This window comes from Talpa europaea (assembly GCF_964194135.1).
Source record: "Talpa europaea genome assembly, chromosome: 3".
Lineage (NCBI taxonomy): Eukaryota > Metazoa > Chordata > Mammalia > Eulipotyphla > Talpidae > Talpa > Talpa europaea.
The window spans coordinates 140,792,850-140,812,179 of NC_140069.1; the positions used below are offsets into that span (position 1 = coordinate 140,792,850).

The window sequence follows — 19,330 nt, forward strand, 5'->3', positions numbered from 1 at the left end:
ATTTTGTCCCTTAAAGTGATCTTACCCACTGTACCAGTGACAGTTCAGAATCCAATTTAAACAATTCTATTCAATGTCAGGCAAGAAAGACATTTCTAAAGAGACAAAGGTTAAAGACAGAAGTAAATCCAAGCCCTGTAAGGAATGAAGTATCTTTAGATGGGCGTCACACAGTGCTTTGCAATTTGATGTAGTTAGGACAGCAGGCTCAGTCATTTGGTGCTTTTTAAGTGAAAAAGATTGGGAGACAAATTGGAAACATGAGCTTGGAACATCATAGCCAGGTAGGATAATTTAGGATCCAGTTCACTGGTTAAAAAAACTCAGTGATTATAAGAGGACAGAATCTGATATTCAAAAAAGCTGTTACTAAAACATTTCTCCACCTTCACTCAATTCCAAATATAGTAAACTTGTTTGAAAATTAACAGGTTTTTTGATTTGTTGTCCATAAATATAATAGGAACAAAATAAATCCATACTTATTTTGCTGGAACTTTCATAAGGAATCTTCAGTTGAGCTCTTCATGGCCCCAACTCAAGACCACACCATGGTTTCATCATTAGACTTTGACTGCCATACCTGTGGTTTGGGGTAAGTTCTTCTCATTGTGAGGTTTGAAAATGTCCTGGGATTTCTGGATCTGCCAAGGGGTACCTTTTACTGGAACCCTAAAATCAGTCTGAACTATATAACATTCTGGTCAAATCTTTGACAATACACCCATCTTGCCAATAGTCTATTAGGGAGAAAAGGAGTCTTGCTATATTTTATTGAGAAACACTAATACTTGGTAAAAAGTTCACATTTGGGGGTGTCAGGGATTGAGAGGAAGCAAATGTTTCAGTTGTACCCACAAAAATTTTACCATTGCTGCAGATCATAGCTCAGCAAGTTTTCTAGAAAAAAGTAAAAGTACTCTAGAATTGAGAAAAACTGCACTTAAAATTTTATAAGTCCTTTTCCTATGACTTCTAAAACTGGCAAATGATTAAACAATTAAGATTTGATTATAAAGCAATTGATGAGTTTCTTAACTTACCATTTTTCTAAAATACAGTATTTTAGAAAAACCAGAATTAGCCAGTAATATTGCAAACAGTAGACTTTAATATGAACACATCTATACTATAAAAGTTGAATATAATTAACATTGTTAGTGGGCAGATGAGGGACATCATGGGACCCCCTCAAACCTTGTATGCTTTAAATAGGTATTGCTATCCACCGCATAAAGACAAAATATACTCTTAGTGTTCAAGGACTTTAATAGAATTAGCATGCAATAGAGAGAAAAGTTTCCCAATGAAACACCCAGAGTTACCTATCCTCTATAGGCAAACAGCCAGCCAAAGAGGCTGAGGCCCAAAAGCTTAGGATTAAGGCACCTTCTGGTGGGGAACCATAGGAAAAGGACAGAAGGGGAATGAAAGGAGCAAAATCAAAGTGCCAGTCAAAATAAAGTCTGCCATTATCAGCCTCTCACCAATGTCGCTTTCAAATGTTTCCTTTCACATTGTCAAGTCCAAGCCTGAGAGGCGAGCATGGCTGTTCTCTTGTGCCTCTGCTCCACATGTCTTCTTGATACAGTTAGGACAGCAGGCTCAGTCTCCTCTCTCCAGTCCTTTTTAGCTTCTCCATGCTCAGCGCCACCCTTCATTGGGTGGAACAGAGAACATGGAACCTCCCCGTGTAGATTACACTGTTAAAATTCGACAGTGCTTTCCATGGAACTTCAGTGTCCAGTTAAATTGGCCTGCTTTAATATTTAGAGAATTTTATGGGTTATCGTGGGAGTCCTCCTAAGACCTCCCATATATTTTTTAATTAATCAGACATTATCTTGGATTTTTTATTTCCAGGGAAGTTTGTCACAGATTTAAAACACATTGTTATAAAACAAAGTTAGCCAGAGTGACAATAACTTTTAGAGCAAAATGTCTAAGTTCAACTATACTTGGACTAGATTTTTCCTAGCTACTTAAGCCTAAGGGTAGAAGAGCATCAGGTCTTCAGGTTATTTAAACAGTATTTGTTATTAAAAGCTAATCAGTTTATTTTATCCCTCAAACAGTTGGTATTAAAGCTTAAAAAACCTTTATAACACATTTGGCCACATAAAATTTCTTTCCTCTCTCAAACCTTTTTTTGCTTTTCCATTTCTTACATCATATCCATAACTAACCTATTTTACCTTCACACCAAATCTTTCTTAGGTGCTCAGTCAAAACATGTCCCTGTTTTTACATCCTTATTCCCATTAGCTTTAAATTTCATACATTCCTCAGAACTCATAACCTTAATTTTTATGTATTTATAGTTTCTAAAATATGCGCTTCAGTTTTTCTAGGTGACATATTTTACTCATAGACATTAGTTTTTTTTTAGTTCCCCTGCATTAATCAGGAGCTGAAAATAATTCCATTTGGAATAATTTAGGCTTTCTATGAATTCCCAATAAACTTAGCAATACCTTAGATTTTCCATAAGAGATTTGGAGAATGATAAATTTAAAGTGGAATTACCATTTACAGTTTTATGTACAGGATGGAGTCCCTGGTCCAATCAGTATACCTGGTAAGATTATTTTGCATGAAGTAATCCTTTCTTTAACCCATTATTTAATTAACCCGATGGGTCTTCTAAATCTATTCCAACTTAAACTTCACATGGAAGACTTTTTGACTTCCAGGATTTCCGTTAATTCAGTGCATCTTCTTAAAAGACAAAATCTAAAAATGGCAGTTCCCAGTCCTCAAGACTGGAAAAATGTATGGGGGTAAATGGCAAGACCTGGGACTCAAATTTCCTGCCCTACCCATTAAATAGTTTAGACCAGTACCTGAAGGCTGGAGTTCATTTTGTAGCCTTGAATTAGAAATCTTCAACAGCATACAAAACACAAACAAAGCATGACACAGGAGACATTGAAAGAGGGAGGCCAAAAGAAGGAAGCCAGATGTCACTTTTCAAGAGAAGAGGACTCAGGGAAGAGAAGCCCCCTTTAGCTTTCCTTGTAGGAACATTCATCTGGACCAGTTAGGAAAGAGATCTGAGAAGCCAGCAACAGCAAGGTTCTACCTTACTCAGGGCCTCTAGTCTCAGCCAAGCTGTCTGTAGTTTCTTTGGTTTTGCATGTCTTGGTCATTCCACCTACTTTATTTTCCTTGAGCTGACTTTTCCTGATTGCTTGTGTAAATATATTCAATTGATATCCTACTATTAAGTGAACCACTTACAGGAACAGTGTCTGCCTGAGCAAAATTGCAATTTGAGCTGTAAAATTTACTCTTTTAACCTGAATGTTAGTCTAGAATTCCATAACCTGAAACAGTAATTTAATCTTCTCAAGGACCATTGGGTCTGAGATCCAGGAAGGACTCACTCTCACTTGAGTGTGGGAAGATGGGCTTTCAAAGGGCTCCCAGCTAACTAGGACCTCATGTCCTCCTGCCCCTTCTGGGTCCCTTTGTGGTTGCCCAACTGGTAAATGAAAAATTCTTGACAACAGCTAATTAGATAGATTATTTAAACATGGCTAGCAGTTCAACAGATTTACTGAGATACCTATTTCAATAATGTAAGTTTGAATTTAGTTTGTATAGGTAGAAATAGTGAGTCATTGACATTAAAAAATGTAGGTATTCCACTTTTTTCATGCTCACGAATGCCCTACAGAGATGCAAAGACTAGGTACCTGTTGAATCTTTCAATGAAGCTATTTTGGAATTACGAAGTCTTTCAGAGGTTTCTCCACAAGTTAAAATGGGTGCTCCATTCTGGCTGGTTTGGGAACCCTTTCGGGTGTACTTACATGGCCAAGCTTGTCCAGTTGGAACATTCCCCAACCTTCTCATTCAAGGTTGTCTTTTTTTCATTTTTGTAGCCATAAACAGGCGTGCTAAGGTGGAATGGTCATTTCAAACGTCCATTTCTTTAGCACCGCCTGGGTTCTCCCAATCTGTTACTCCTTTCATGAGCAGCTTTCTTTATCGTGGCAGATGCTCTAATGACTTCATAACCTGGCTTGTATCTACTTAAGAATTAGTTGTGCCATTGGTTGAAAGGGTCCAAATTTATGTGGTTTTATGAGTCTCCTAATGGGAACTACCAGTATTACTGTCCTGGAACCTTTCTGGGAACCATTGTTTTAAAGTCAAGTTGGTTTGGATCATAGAGCTGCACACAAGGGAGCAGAGCTCAAATGAGGATGACTTACCCATGGCCCTTCATTCAAACAAGAACAGTGAACGCAGAGGGTTCAGCAGATGTATCTTGTCCTGCAGGCCATTAAGACGTGAGCTTCAGAGCCTCCCTAGGCTTTATTTAACACTTCCCGAAACGGGCAGTCTCTCTCTTTTCCTAATGGTCCAGAGAACTGCAAAATGGGGCTGAAGACAAAAGCTGTAGGATTAAGGAACAAGGAAATTAGTTCTCAGAGGTAGCTTGGGGGTTGGCTACACTAGTCAAGCAGAGTGTTGACTGGAACAGAAAGTTACTGTGCCACCCTGGACAGCAGTGATTCTAGCTTGACCCTAGAAATTTATTTCAACAACACTGGCGTAGTGACCAAATTCAACCTATGGTCTGCTTTCATGCCACCTGAGTTCTAAGAATGTTTTTAAAGGCTTATAGAGGAAAAAATGTGAGGATACCGAGTGTCTGGTTCAGATAGGAATGCCTTGCACCCCTATTGAGGCGGGGTGTGAACCTTCTCATATGCATGGCTTGTTATTGGACTTACTGTGGTTGTGAGTTCTTTTTCCACTGCAAAATGGGGTGGGAGGAGTGAGTAGCCAGCCTTAGGGTCCCCATTTTAAGAGGTGACTATAATACACTTAAACAGCAGTAAAAGACTAAATATAAATGTAAAAACCTTAGGGGGCATACTTTGAACAGCATACCTGCATATGAGAAGATCTGTGTAACTGCACTTTTTTATCACATGGGAATCAGATTTTTCCCCCATAAAATTAAATCAGAATGAAGAGACAGTGTCAGAAGAAAAATAGTTACCAGGAAAAGACCTACTAAGTATTATTTTACAACTAAAGTATAGGAGTCAATTTAAGTGACAATGAACTTAGTGACTATTCGCTTTGAAAGGCTTAGGGTGATACCTAAGTTCTATAAAATTTGAATTCAGGGCCTCCCCTGGTGGCGCAGCGGTTGAGCGCTGGGCTGCGAGGTTGCCTGCAGCCTCTGCAGCGCCGGTTCATTCCCCGGCCACCAGCGAGGGTCCCACACACAAAAAAATTGAATTCAACTTTTACTACTAACCTCATGGGAAACTATCAAGTCTGTGTCTTTTGTCTGAGATTTATTACTGATAGAAAGGCTAACGGGTTTAATGTCAAGGAAGGAAGCCATTTCCCAGACAGACCTTTCTAATCAATCTATTTTGTGTGGTTCTTTACCTATTGTCTCCCAGGAAAAAGTAATATACAGATACCCCACCTTATTCGTATGTCTTGCACAATCAGTTTCTTAAAATACCAGTAGTGTACAGAAATAAAACCAGGTTTTAAAAAATGTCCTGTAGTTCTCTGGTGGACATAGGTCTTCCAGGTCTTCATTTAATTTGCTAGAAGAGGAAATTTAATAGGTCAGTAATTTAAAAGAAAGTCATCTCTGATAATACACTTTTTATAAAAAAGTCTTCAGCTGACTGGCTCTAGAAACTGGTAAAAGGTTTTTAATAAGCATTTACCTCTGTATATCTGAACACACAATGGTAACCTAATGTAATACATCATTCAGAAAAATTCTTATTATAAATAACACCTTTCAAGATCTTAAAAATTGTTTCTCTGGCTAGAGTTCATTTAAGTGATCCTGTAGTGGAGTTACTACTTTTTAAACTATTGAGCAGTCAGATAATCAGGATTCTGTCTTTGTTGTTGGAAGAAAATTAGTTTTGAGATATGTTCTTTTAAATAGTTCTCTAGAAGCTCTGTTGTGTTCATCACTAGGTCGTTTCTTATGGCAAGTTCCCAGCACTGCAAGGTAACACACACCCTTTAAGAGTTGCCCACAGAAATGCAGGAGCCCACTGAGGAGCCTGTCGTCAAAGGCTGTGTGCCCATGCAGCTGCACGCACGCGGAAGGAGACAGTGAAGAGCTTGTAAGCAGGATTCTCACCAGCAGAGGGAATGGTCCTTTACAAGAGGGTGTGACTTGAGTCAGAAACCCATCAGATGGTGACCCAGGCTTGCTTCTGTACGAATCATTACTATTCTGATTTTTTTTTAATTAGCGTAAGATTGTCATTTAATGTTGCAATCTGGATTAAATTCCAGATTCTAGTGTGTTCCTTTTTATAAGTTATCAGACTTCTTTGTCTTAGTTTCTTCATTTGTGTGAAGTGTGTAATGATAATCCTATCATTTGTGAATTAAAGGAATTAAGAATCATTTAGATTCTGGCTTTGAGCATTCAATAAATAGGACACCTTTCCAAGGAGAGAAACTAACAAAGCCCTAAGTTTAATCTTTGTATTACCTCAAGGATAAACAAGCTACGGTAGCAAAAATTGAGACTGGTGTAAGCATTTTGTGTTTTTCCTTTACCTAACAGTGCCTTCCTTACATCTGCTCCCAGAGACAACATACACCTGTGCAAATACTTAAATTCCTATGGGGCTCACGAGTCACAGTTAGAAGGACCCCAGCAGCTGCGCTCGCCATACCTAGCCCCACCTGTGCCCGCAGCGCCCACTCATTCCAGCCGGAAGCTTTGTTCCTGAGGCTGGAGAACATTAGCAGCGCTGCCTATCTACTGCATCCGACCACAGCTGTAAAGAGATAGGGATAAAGTGGTAGAACAAAGGGCCTCTTTTTTAATCTACTTTGTTCATATTATCAGGCAGCAACTGGTACAACACACAGCTTTTGACCCTGCTCCTATGAGCTAGTAGTGCTGGGGGAAGGGAAGCTGGGCCCATGTTGGAGCCCTGGGGTCCTAGGGACAACCGCAAGTGTCACCACCTCCAGCTCAGCAGCACTGAGTCTAGATAAGACGCCTCCACAGCCATCATTCACCTGCTCAGCCAACAACTCTCAGAGTAAGCAGATGTTTGGAGTAACTGGTTACTTACCTTCAGTGCTACTCAAGTGTCAGGCAGGAAAACTGGGTGTCCAGTTTTTTTACTGGCACCCACTAAATACTGGCAGCTCACACTTGGATTTCAACGTCTGTACCAGAAGGATTTCCATACAGCACTCTTGTTTCATGGGTACGTGTGAAGAGCATGTCAAGATTCCCTCATCACCTACCTGCAGAGCCCGTCCTTTGGTCTCAATGGGGAGAGTAAATGCAGAAATGGCGCAGACAACACAGACCGATGCGAAAAGACACAGGGCGCCCAGGAAGGATGTGCTCATCAGAACCTGTAGGGCACAGGGAGTGGCTCGTTTATTGCGCCCCAGTCATTTATTTTTTTAATTTTATAGAGGCATGTTTATTTATTTATTTATTTGTTTGTTTGTTTTGTTTTTACATGCACTGGGTACAGTCAGAAGCGCGGGAGGGCGAGAGAATTCACCAGAGCCAGAGCGGGGAGCAGAGCAGGCAGAAGGACCGAAGTGCACTGCTGAGGGGAGCAGCGGGCGGCAGGAGAGGTCTGCGCGCCATGTGGGACCCTCCTCCGGTGGCCGGGGAGCAGCCGGGGATCGAACCGGCGCTGCAGAGGCTGCGGGCAGCTTCGAAACCCAGCGCTCAACCGCTGCGCCACCATTTCTAACCTGACCTTTATGTCGAGCGGAAATAAGGGATTGCGTCTGACCAACAATACATGAAGGGCTTTGCAGTCGTTCTGTCAGGTGTGGATTCCCGACACCTTAGTGTTTGCTTGGGCCAAGCCATTGTAGGCATTTTTGTGGCTCCTCCAATGAAGAGGGACTGACCAGTAATTCACGGGGCAGCAAAGATTTCTCTGCACTCACCCATCAGAACTCTCCAGAGCAAACTAGACTTGGAGTGAGGTAACGTCTACCTTTTTCCCACCCCTCCCCCTCATTCAGCTTGCTTTGCTTCTAGCCCGCACATTTCCTGCAGTCTTCCCTCTGCCAAACTTTCGTTTTCCCTCTTCAGCTCTCACAGGAGGAACCAGGAAATCAATTTTTTGAAAGAGACGTAATCTTAGGGTCTCTGTTCATAATATTTCATGTGTGACAACCAAAACTGCCAGGCATCCGTTTTCCAACAGTAAGAATTTCCACATGTATGTACATATATGGAGAGCACGTGCTGGATCTGCCTGGGCCTTCTCATTCTGATACGCACTAGTTCAGACACTGCACCACCCAGGTCAGTCCCCCCAGGAAAATACCCCAGGTTTGCTAAACATCAAGCACTTGGTAGTTGTCAGCAACCTCCAAGGATGGTTTTACTAAAGTGATTTCATAACAGCAAGACAAGTCACAGAATATTGGCAATTTGAAGTCTGGTGAGCCCACCCTCCTCACTTTATAGAGGAGTTCAGTGCAAAGGCTGAGCAACTACTGTCCAAAGTCACTAATGGGTCCCTGATACAGCCTAGAGCTGTTCGCACCACTGAGGTTCACCTGCAAGATGCAGCCCAAGAACCATCCAGAGCCTTAACTAATTCCACTCATCACAGTACTAACCAAATTAATTGTTCTGACGTTATCTAGCAAGTAATGGGTTTTTTCCTGGTTTCATCTACAAAAATCAGAATTAGTTAAAATTCTACCCAAATAGGAGTGTATCACCATATGCAGAAGCCTGGGAAACCAAGTTCAGAGAAGGAAAAAGGAGCAAAACCCGAAAGAGACCTGGCAGGTGAACCATGTCAGTACACGCCCTACCCTGCCAGGTGTCTAGATGCAGTCACTTCTGTTACCGGCCCCCAGAATTTTTGCCACCACCTGAATGAATTTAAACCAGCCCTTATTCAGATCCTTTGCACCAGATTCAAAGTCCTGGGTGGTGCAGGACCCCAATGGGGCCGGTGTAGGTCACGTCCCTTTGCCACCAGCTAGGATCACAGAGCACCTGCTTCTCCCTGCTGACTTCTCCAAGGGACACTGGGCACTGCTGCTGAGCAGAGCTCTGACAACCCAGCAAATTCCTCCTGCAAAGTCAATTTCTGCTCTTTGCAAAAAAAGAACCTTGAGCAATAGTTAATTTTTATAATCATGGGGGGGGTTAATATGCAGATTTTCAGGCACCACTCCAGATTCACTCTGAAAAAATCATGTCATCAGCCCTACCTGGGACATTACATAATAAGGTACATATCAACAATAAGACAATTCTGAAAGTTTCCATGCCAGAAAAAGGAGCTTCAAGATATCTTCAGTAAAATTTGAAAGAAAGAAAAATACCAGATTGTCTTACTCATAGCAGAAATTTAGAAAACCTAAATAAGGGACCAGGGAAAAGACTAATTATAATAAAGTAAAAATCAAAATCAACAAGCAACTATAAACCAGAGACGCACTACTGGGGGCGAGGGGGAGGGAGTAGGACTGAAACAAGGGAGGTGGGAATTGAATGGGGGCTATAACCAAGATGAAAATGCACAAACTGGGCCTCCCCGGAGGCGCAGCGGTTGAGCGCTGGGCTGCGAAGCTGCCCGCAGCCTCTGCAGTGTCGGTTTGATTCCCTGGCTGCTCCCCGGCCACAGGAGGGTCCCACATGGTGCGCAGACCTCTCCTGCCGCCCGCTGCATCCCTCAGCAGTGTACCTCGGTCCTTCTGCCTGCTCTGCTCCCCACTCTGGTGAATTCTCTCACCCTCCTGCGCTTCTGACTGTACCCAGTGCTTGTATAAATAAATAAGCAAATCTTAAAAAAAAAAAAAAAAGGCACACGTGCAAAAAAGAAAAATGATGTAAAAAAAATATTTAAAAAATGGAAAAAATAATAAACCCTTACAAGTATTCATGTGAAAAAAAAAGTGAAAGGGAAGTCTGCTTATCTCTGGCACCTTGACTTGTACAGTATCTGGAACATAAAGAGCTAAGTGACTATTGGATTACAGACGCCGTCGCTGCTGTACATATATGTGTTCAGGTCCCCTTGTTTGTAAAAGCAGGAAAATTAGAAACATTAGTAAGACAGTTATATGGTATGGCACAGTCATACAACAGATCTATACACTGGGAAGTGAGGTGGAGCTATACTGACAGCACTAAGTCAATACATAGATACATACGGCGATGAAACAGCTGAAGACTTCAGTTTCCCTCACTCAACAATGGATAGAACCACACAGTCATCAGGGGTGTAGGGCACGCCCATCGACCAAAAGGATCTACTTGATACCACAGAAAGTTAAGTACACGTTCTTTTGCCCGTAGAACAGTCACCAAGATGGGCCATGTTCTGAGCCACAAAGTGAACCTCAAAAGATTGAATCAGAATGAGGTTTGTAACAAAAGTGGTATTAAGTTTGAAACTATAGATAACAGCAAAATCTCCACATATTACTAAATTTATAGGCTCAAAGAAGTCTCAAGAAAGCTAGGAATACATTGAGTAGAATGAAAATACCACATTAAATTGGGGGGGCACAGCAAATATAACCAAAAATAAAAGGAGTAAGCACAAGGAATATGTTAAGGCTTATGAACTACTAAGACATGAGAAATTAAGTAAATTCTTAGAAAAAGTATTACAAGAACATAGTTCTCACCAAAATAGCCTAAATTCTAACAGATTCTCAGTCAAAATCCCAGCAGGATTTTTAAAAATCAATTCAGGGGGTAAAACTGATTTTAAAGTTAAAGGAGTTAACGCAAGAAAAGTTAGGAAGCCTGAAAATGTGTGGCGCTCGGGCAGAAGGAGGCCCCTCACAGGATGACATTCTAGTCATTAGCACTGATGTTGGTGCCAGGATGGAGCTAAGCAAGACAGCCACAAAGTAGATGTGTGGAAATGTATTATACAGGAGCTGGTAAATCACTTGAGAGGAGCCACACAAATGGAAGTTTAATGGCCTGATAACAACCAGCGAGACATTGATTTGTTGCTTTTTAAAGCTGAATTCTTACCTCAGGCCTTAAGCATAAATAGTGAATAATCAAAGAATTTAATGTTTCAGATCAAACATGGAAAACCTTTTGAGTTTTCAGTGAGATTAAGGCCATTAAGCTTGACACAAAACACTAATTTCTTACGTGCAGATTATTGATAAATTGACCACATAGAAACTTAATATTTGATAGCTGAATTTTGACGGTAAAATCAAAAGACAAACCACCAAAAAAAAAAAAAAAACTACAGCACAGTAATAACCAATGGCCTGTAGAAAAATTGTGAGTCACATAATTAAGCAACTTACAAAAGAAATACAAATGAATAATGAGATGCTCAACCACACTAACAGTGAACAGAGCACAAAGATCGCTCACTGCCTACCACACCAAAGGAGGTTTTTAAAGTTACCGTCCCTTTGTGTTTCTTGTTTTGTTGATGAAACAAAAACGAGGATGCTCGTTTAATAATGGGTGAGTAATAACGCTGCAAGGGGAATGTAAGATCTTTTTTAAACTAGAGAGGATGACAAGATCCCCCAGAGTTAAGCATGTTCACCCTTTGACCTAGAAATTCCTCAATAGACTTTGAAATCCTGCTTTTCCTTCAGAGTCCATCCTCGCTCCCACATCTCTGCTCTGCCCGATTTTAGAGGCCCTTCCTAGCCACCCTCTGTAGCAGACCACCCCCTTCACTATCTCCTTTCCTGTTGTGTTTTCAGAGCATTGATCATGACATTAGCCCTGGGACTTGTACAGTAACGGTGACTGCTGAACTACTGACGGTGTCCGGTATACAAAGGTTTTCGGTGTGTGTGTTCACGTGCCCCTGCTTGTAAAAGCAGGAAAACCACATTCATCAACAGGAAGAAGGCTAGCTAGTGTGGCACGTCCATACAATGGAAATCTGAACTGAAAAGAAGGAGGTTGATCTGCACCCACTGACGTAGAAAGTACTAAGTAAAGGCAGCTGCGATATGGAGATACATGCAGAGGTGAATGGACAGCTGTACAGGCAGGGGTGCACGCTCCGATCATGCAGACTCTCACGCCATTTGATGACTGCTGACAGCCTTTAAGCTCATCTCCCCTTTCCTTCTTCCTTTGCCCCAGCTTCTGGACAAGCGGATAAGAAAGCCTGGGTAGCTCCTTCGGTTGGCAGAAACAGGAGGTTCACACCACACAAACCCCTGCCCTAGTGCAAGAACCCTTACCAACCACAGCAAAAACCCCAGTCATTCTTTGCTCTTTGAGGCCATTTTGGATCTGCTTGAGAGTCCTGTCCTGCTCTCTGCTCAACTATAATTAAGAATGAAACCTTTCCTATGCTCTTGGTGTGTGTGTGCATCATCAGTTGTGACATCCAGTCCAAATTTGGGGTGGGGGCAGGGTCCATATGTCTCTACAGGCAACTATAGCAGATACATCTGTGAGAAAGATGCAGATTTCATGGACGTTACATGTATATATATACATGCACCTATTTGTAATGCATGTAAGAATGTAACGTGCAGGCATATATACAGGCAGTGCTGGTATGCACACACAGATGCACCCCAAGAGACAAATACAGGCAGAGAAAAGCATCTGGAAAAATATAACCCAAACCATTGGAAGATAGATTGGTTATCTCTGGTAATAGGATTATTGGGGGGAGGGGTCCTTTTTTATAAAGTTTTATAGATAGCAATCATTTTAATATTCAGGGGAAAAATGTAAACAATCATAAACCTAGTTAATAAAAACTTTAAATACTGAACTATTGAGTTAAATTTCTTAAAGAGGTGGAAAAGTTTGAAAAGAAAGTAATGCCAAAGAACACAAAAAGCCTAAATGAATAAATTAAAAACAAGCAAGTGGGTTTGATAAATTCATCCAAGAACTCAGTTATTTTAGAAAAATGTAAAAGTTGTAAACCAGAGTGAAAATCAGACATGAAACTGAATATGAAGAGGAACAACTACTACAAAGGAAAAGAACCACAGAAAATATTCTTCACAGTTCTTTACTCATCTATTTGAATGATTAAATATTTTGTAATAATGCTTCCTCGCAGTTACTCACAAAGCGATGCAAAATTAAGAAAAACAAAGAAATACATACTTAAAAGTGCCAGGGTTCAATTTCATAGTTCTTTCAAATCTCCAAGGAAGATTCCAGGGGAAGAAAAGGTTCAGTGGATCAAGAGGATGTGGTATATACACACAATGGAATACTACTCAGCGATCAAAAAAGATAAACTCATGCCATTTACAGCAACAGGATGGAGCTGGCAGGCATGAAGCTAAGCAAAATAAGCCAGGGGGAGAAAGATAAATAGTGGTTGGTGTCACTTGGGTACAGAATATAGAAAAACCATACAAAGGATCAGACAAAAACACGTTAAAACCAACTCTTGAAAGCTAACCAGAGGTCCAAGATGTCAGAAGGGGTGAGAGTTTGGGGGTAGAAGGGAAATGGGGGGGCATATTGTCCTATGGCTGAGGATTGAGGGTGTCTTGATGGAGGGAGAGTTAGGGTGACTACACCTGAGGGGAGAAATCTTACACTGTCAGAAAATTAAGGACATAAAACAATTGTTCTTCACTAAAAGTCCAAACGGGGGGAAAAAAAAAAAAGAAGAAAAAGACTTGGGGAGCAGGGGGAGAGAGGGATTGCTCACTTATTTTTAATGAAATCAGGATGACAAGCTTCCTAAGAAAAACTTATAACATATGAAAGAAACCAACCACCTTCTCGTATATGACGATTGATTCAAACTTTATAAATTACTGGCAGATAAAACTCAGAGGTTCACTGAAAGGCTAAAAAGTGGCCAAGCAGGTCCTCAGAGCAGCACACACCAGCTGGAGGGCTAAAGGCTCCTTCCCCACTGCACGCCCCCCTCACTTATCCTGCCAGATGTTGGCCAATGAATCTCTTGGTGTATAATCCCATGTTTGCACCTGCTTTTCCAGAGACCCAAGCTGATTCATAGGACAGCTCAGCACAACAGTTGGATACGAAATTATAAAAATAAATTCACTTTCTGCACACCAAAAAATAGCCAGTTGGAAACATCATCTCCAAAATACTTAGTGCCCACTATTTGCCAGCCACTCTGGGGGGCGCTAAGAATATAGATATTAGCAAAATATGCACATATTCTTGTCCTCGCGGGGCTTAAGATCTGTTGAAAGCGATAGATTTTGAGTAGTTGCACCAACAAGCTATGGCGATCAGACAACTGATACAAGACTCTTACAAGGGTCTGTAAGCTCATAGCAGGAAGACCAGGCTTAGTTCAGCAGAGACTTCCTTACGCAGGGAATGAGTCAGAGCTGACTGGGAGTGGGGAGCAGGTGGGGTCAGGGTTTCCAGTCTGTGGGAATAGCCAGCAAGAAAACCCCGGGAAGGAGGAGCTAGTGATTTTAACAAACTACAGGACCCAGATTGTTTAGTATTATAAACAACGGATAAGAATACAGGATGAGGGGCCTCTCTGGTGGCTCAAGGGGTTAAGACTCAGCACTATGAAGCTATCCGCAGCCACTGCAGTACGAGTTCAATCCCTGCCCAGGGAGTTACCCACATGACTCACCGCAGACCTCTCCTGTCTCCCTGCTGCTCCCCTCAGCAGTGTATTTCAGTCAATCTGCCTGTTCTGTTCCCTACTCTGTCTCTGGTGAATCCTCTCACTCCCCCGCCCCCACACCTCTGGCCTGTACCCCAGTTCTTGTGTGAATAAACCCTAAAAAAAAAAAAATGCCCAACAGCAAAGTAGAGGAAGCTATAACCCAGAGAGAATAAGACAGAACAGCCAGAGGTGTCGGAGGAAGCCACAGAGTGTGAGGTGATGGCCAAGTGGGCGGGCGGGACACCCTGGGCAGGTCACCAGTCCTGAACTCAAGGGAGAGGTCCAGTGAGGTGGGGGTTGGCGATGTGGAAGGCACCAGAGACCATATCAAGGTTCACTCTAGTATGGAGTAAGGATTGCTGAAGCCAGGTCAGAGGGGCTGATGGTCTGGGGAGTGGCGGGCAGGCAGGGAAATGTGGACAGTGAGGAGAGAAGGCCCTTTGGGCTGGAACAGAGAAGAGAGCCAAGGGACTGAGTTTACAGCTACAAGCTATAGAATCTTCAGTGTGTTACAACGCTGACTGGAACTGACCGGAAGGGTTCAGCATGGAGGGGCAGACGGAAGTCACAGGACAGGTACATTTATAAACCTGGAAAACATCCAGCGACTCAAATGAAAGGCCACCTAGGATGAGATGGGTGAGCAAGCTGGCGGGAAATCAATGCCCAAAGAAGTCGACAGCCTTTCTAAATACCAGTAACTCATGAGAACGTGGGACCAGAAGTTACAGTGAAAGCAAATAAATCTATTCACAATAAGGAAAAGCCATAACATGCCCAGGAAGAAAGTGAGCAAGACATGCGGGATCTATACGAAGAAAACAAAATCCCGGCAAGGAGCGCAGCAGGGACACTGAGCAGAGGGAGCATGGACGTCATTTTTAGCTAGATGAGAACACAAAGGAAAAAAGTCATTATTTTCTTAAATTAACTGATCCTGTTAATTAAATTTTAATAGGATTTGAGCAGGAAAGGGAGGCACAAGGTAACTAATGACGGGAAAGCCCATCTGAGAAAGCCCTAATTGGGCAGGGCTTAGAAAGCCAGTTTTGAAAGTGAATCTCCTTAGACTAATGAAGAGAGTATAACAGTGACAAAACCAGAAACGCTGGATTCCACAGCTTTCTGTCACAAAGACAAAAATGATCAATGGACTAAATAAAATGGTGAGGCTAGAAATAGACCAAGTAATTTTTGAACTAAAAGCAAACAGACATTTCTAATCCATGAGCAAAAATTGGGTCATTCAATAAATTGTGCTGGGCCTGCCAGGCTGACATGTAGGTAATCATAGAGCCGGTTCCTCTGTTAGACTCCGTACTCCAGTACTCTGCGGGCTGGAAACAGGGGCATCGGGATTTCTGGGTCCCAAGTAGATGCATTTACTTGTGAAAACTGATTGGATTGTATACTTGTGATTTGGACACTTTCATATGTTTGTTATCTTTTTTTTAAGATTTTTATTTACGCATACAAGATCTGCGGTGCAGAGGTATGGGGAGGGTGAGAGGATTCACCAGAGACAGAGTGGGAAACAGAACAAGCAGATTGACCAATAGACACTGCTGAGGGGAGCAGCGGGAGAGACAGGAGAGGTCTGCTGCGCCATGCGGGTAGCTCCTGGCCGGGGATCGAACTCATGCCACAGTGACTGGCGATAGCTTGATAGTGCTGAGACTTTAACCCCTTCACCACCAGGGAGGTCTGTATTTTATACTTTAACAAAAAGTGTGCACAATTTCTTCCCCCCACCCCCGCCTCCAGCCCCTAACCAAAAAGAAAGTCCACAGAAGAACAAGAAAACAGAGAAAGGAGAAAACAAAGAATAAAGCTATAACCTGAAGGACTGACCAAGCTGAGGAAATAGCAAGGGAGAACCTGAATGGCCAGCAAAGAAACCAAATACCCAATTTAAATATCAAAAGACCATTTCACTTCAATCCTAGTCAAAGAAGTACTAATTACAATAAAGAAAAAGCACTATTACTCATTGCCAGATTGGCAAAGATGAAAAATATTAAACAGTTGGCAAATAGGTGAAGCAACAACTCACACACACCGGTACAATCATCCCAAAATTTTAGCACATTGTATCCAAATGAAAAATGAGCAGATTTTCACCTATCAATCCAATTTCTAGAAATTAAGCGTAAGGAAATAATCCCATAGAGGGATAAAAATGTATATGCAAGGATATGAATTACTGTTTGTAATAGGAAAACATTAGAATTAGTCTAGGGGCCTCCCTGGTGGTACAAGGGGTTAAGACGCCAAATAGAAATCATAGAGCAGATGAATATAATGAACTGGAAAATACAACAGAGGAATTTGAAAGCCGGTTAGATGAAATGAAAGAAAGTGTCAGTGAATGTGAACACGGGACAGTGGAACTCACCCAGTTAAAGCAGCAACAACAAAAGTGAAAATAGCTTCAGAGACTGAGGAGACAACATCAAGCAGATCAACCCTGGTGGGATAGGAATCCCAAAAGGAGAAAGTTTTTAACAAATAAAAAGAAAAAAACGTTGCTAACCTGGAGAAAATATACATTCAGAGCCAGTAGCCCAGAGAGGTAAATAAATGTAAAGAGGCCCACCCGAAGACAAACACTGCAATTAAATTGTCAAAAGTTAGGGCCTCCCTGGTGGCTAGTGGTTAAGTCTCAGCCTATCACTGCTATAGCCTGAGTTTGATCCCCAGCCAGGGAGCTGACCCACATGGCACAGCAGACCTCTCCTGTCTCACCTGCTGCTCCCCTCAGCAGTGTATTTCAGTGGATCTGCCTGTTCTGCTTCCCACTCTGTCTCTGGGGAATCCTCTCACCTAACCCCACCCCATCCCTGCACCTCTGGCCTACACCTCAGTTCTTCTATGCATAAGTGTTCAAAAGTTAAAGGAGAAAAACGTGTCCATAAAAGGGAATCCTACCCTCACCCAATCAGAAACTTTGTAGGTCAGAAGGTGCAATAAATTCAAAGTGCTGAAAGGAAAAACCACCCACAGAAAACACTATACCAAGCAAAGCCGTCCTTCAGAACTGAAGAATAGCGTTCTCCAGATAAATCAGTTATAGTTCATCACCACTAGACAGACAGGAACTAGTAAAGATGTCTTTAAGCAGAAACAAAGCGTGCTAATTAGTAACAGGAAAATAAATGAAAGTATAAATCTCACTAGTAAAGATAAACATAGTAAAATACAAACTAAGCTAATATAAAATGGGTTAATCATTTACAAGCTTATAAAGGTTACCAAACAAAAGTAAAAATAATTTTTCAATGAGTTCACAAGATTGAAAGATGTAAATTGTGACATCAAAAACAAAAAATGGGGAGGGAGAGTAAAAATGTAGAACTTTAGAATGCACTCACACTTAAGTCACTATCAACTAAACAGACTACTATAGCTAAGTTGTCCTTGGTAACCACGTAGCAAAAGCCTGTAGTAGATACACAAAAAGGAACAGAAAAGTCATCAAATCACAAAGGAAGCAAAAGTGGAAAGGACAATTAGAAATCAATGAACAACATGGTAACAAGCACACACCTGTCAATAATTAAATTTAGGGCCTCCCTGGTGGCGCAAGGGGTTAAGCACCCTGCACTATGAGGCAAAAACAGCCTCTGCAGCACAAGTCCAATCCCCGGCCAGCCAGAGAGAAACCCACATGGCGCAGCAGACCTCTCCTGTCTCACCCGCTGCTCCCCTCGGCAGTGTATTTCAGTACATCTGCCTGTTCTGTTCCCTACTCTGTCTCTAGTGAATCCTCTCATCCCCCGCACCTCTGGCCTGTACCCCAGCTCTTGTATGCATAAATAAATAAATCTTTAAAGAAATAAATTTGAAAAAATAATTAAATTTAAATTGACTAAATTCTCTAATCAAAAAACAAAGAGTGGGGCCTCCCTGGTGGCGCAGCGGTTGAGCGCTGGGTTGCGAAGCTGCCCACAGCCTCTGCAGCGCCAGTTCAATCCCCGGCTGCTCCCCGGCCGCTGGGCAAGGGTCCCACATGGCGCACAGACCTCTCCTGCCGCCCGCCGCTCCCCTCAGCAGTGTACTTCGGTCCTTCTGCCTGCTCTGCTCCCCGCTCTGGCTCTGGTGAATTCTCACCCTCCCGCGCCTCTGACTGTACCCAGTGCTTGTATAAATAAATAAATAAATAAATAAATAAATCTTTAAAAAAAAAAAAAAAACAACACACAGAGTGGCTAACTAGATACAAATAAGATCCATCTAAATACTGACTACAAGACACTGATGAGATGTAGGTACACACAGAGACTGAAAGTAAAAGGGGTAAGAAAAGAATCCATGAAAATGGAAACTAAAAGAATACCAGCATAGTTATATCAGACAAAATAGACTAATAAGAGACAGAGACGTTCATTACATAATGGTAAAAAGATCAATCCAGCAAGAGGATATAACATTAGTAAATATGCACCTGACATAGAAGCTCCTATTAGCAGACATAAAAGAGAACTAGCAAACATTAGCAGACATTAGCAGACATAAAAGAGAACTAGCAATATAATAACAGGATTTCCATGCCCTCTCATGAATGAATAGATCATCTATCGAGGAAACATTGGACTTAATGGACATCAGATCAGATGGACTTTTTTAAAGATTTTATTTACTTTTGCATAGACGAGCTAGGATGTAGGCCAGAAGTTGGGGGCAGGGTGAAGTGGAGATAGAGGGTTCACCAGAGA

General features: G+C 41.9%; 1 protein-coding gene across 1 annotated transcript in view; it reads right to left on the reverse strand.

Moving 5' to 3' along the window:
- Positions 1 to 7,146: 7,146 nt before the first annotated feature.
- SVOPL (SVOP like) overlaps positions 7,147 to 19,330 on the reverse strand; it is a gene marked incomplete at its 3' end in the record, with an annotated part of 43,571 nt that continues 31,387 nt past the window's right edge. Inside the window, exon 14 of the mRNA XM_084230657.1 lies at positions 7,147 to 7,389. Coding sequence (XP_084086783.1) covers positions 7,147 to 7,389 — 243 coding nt within the window. The remainder of the gene's footprint in view (positions 7,390 to 19,330) is intronic.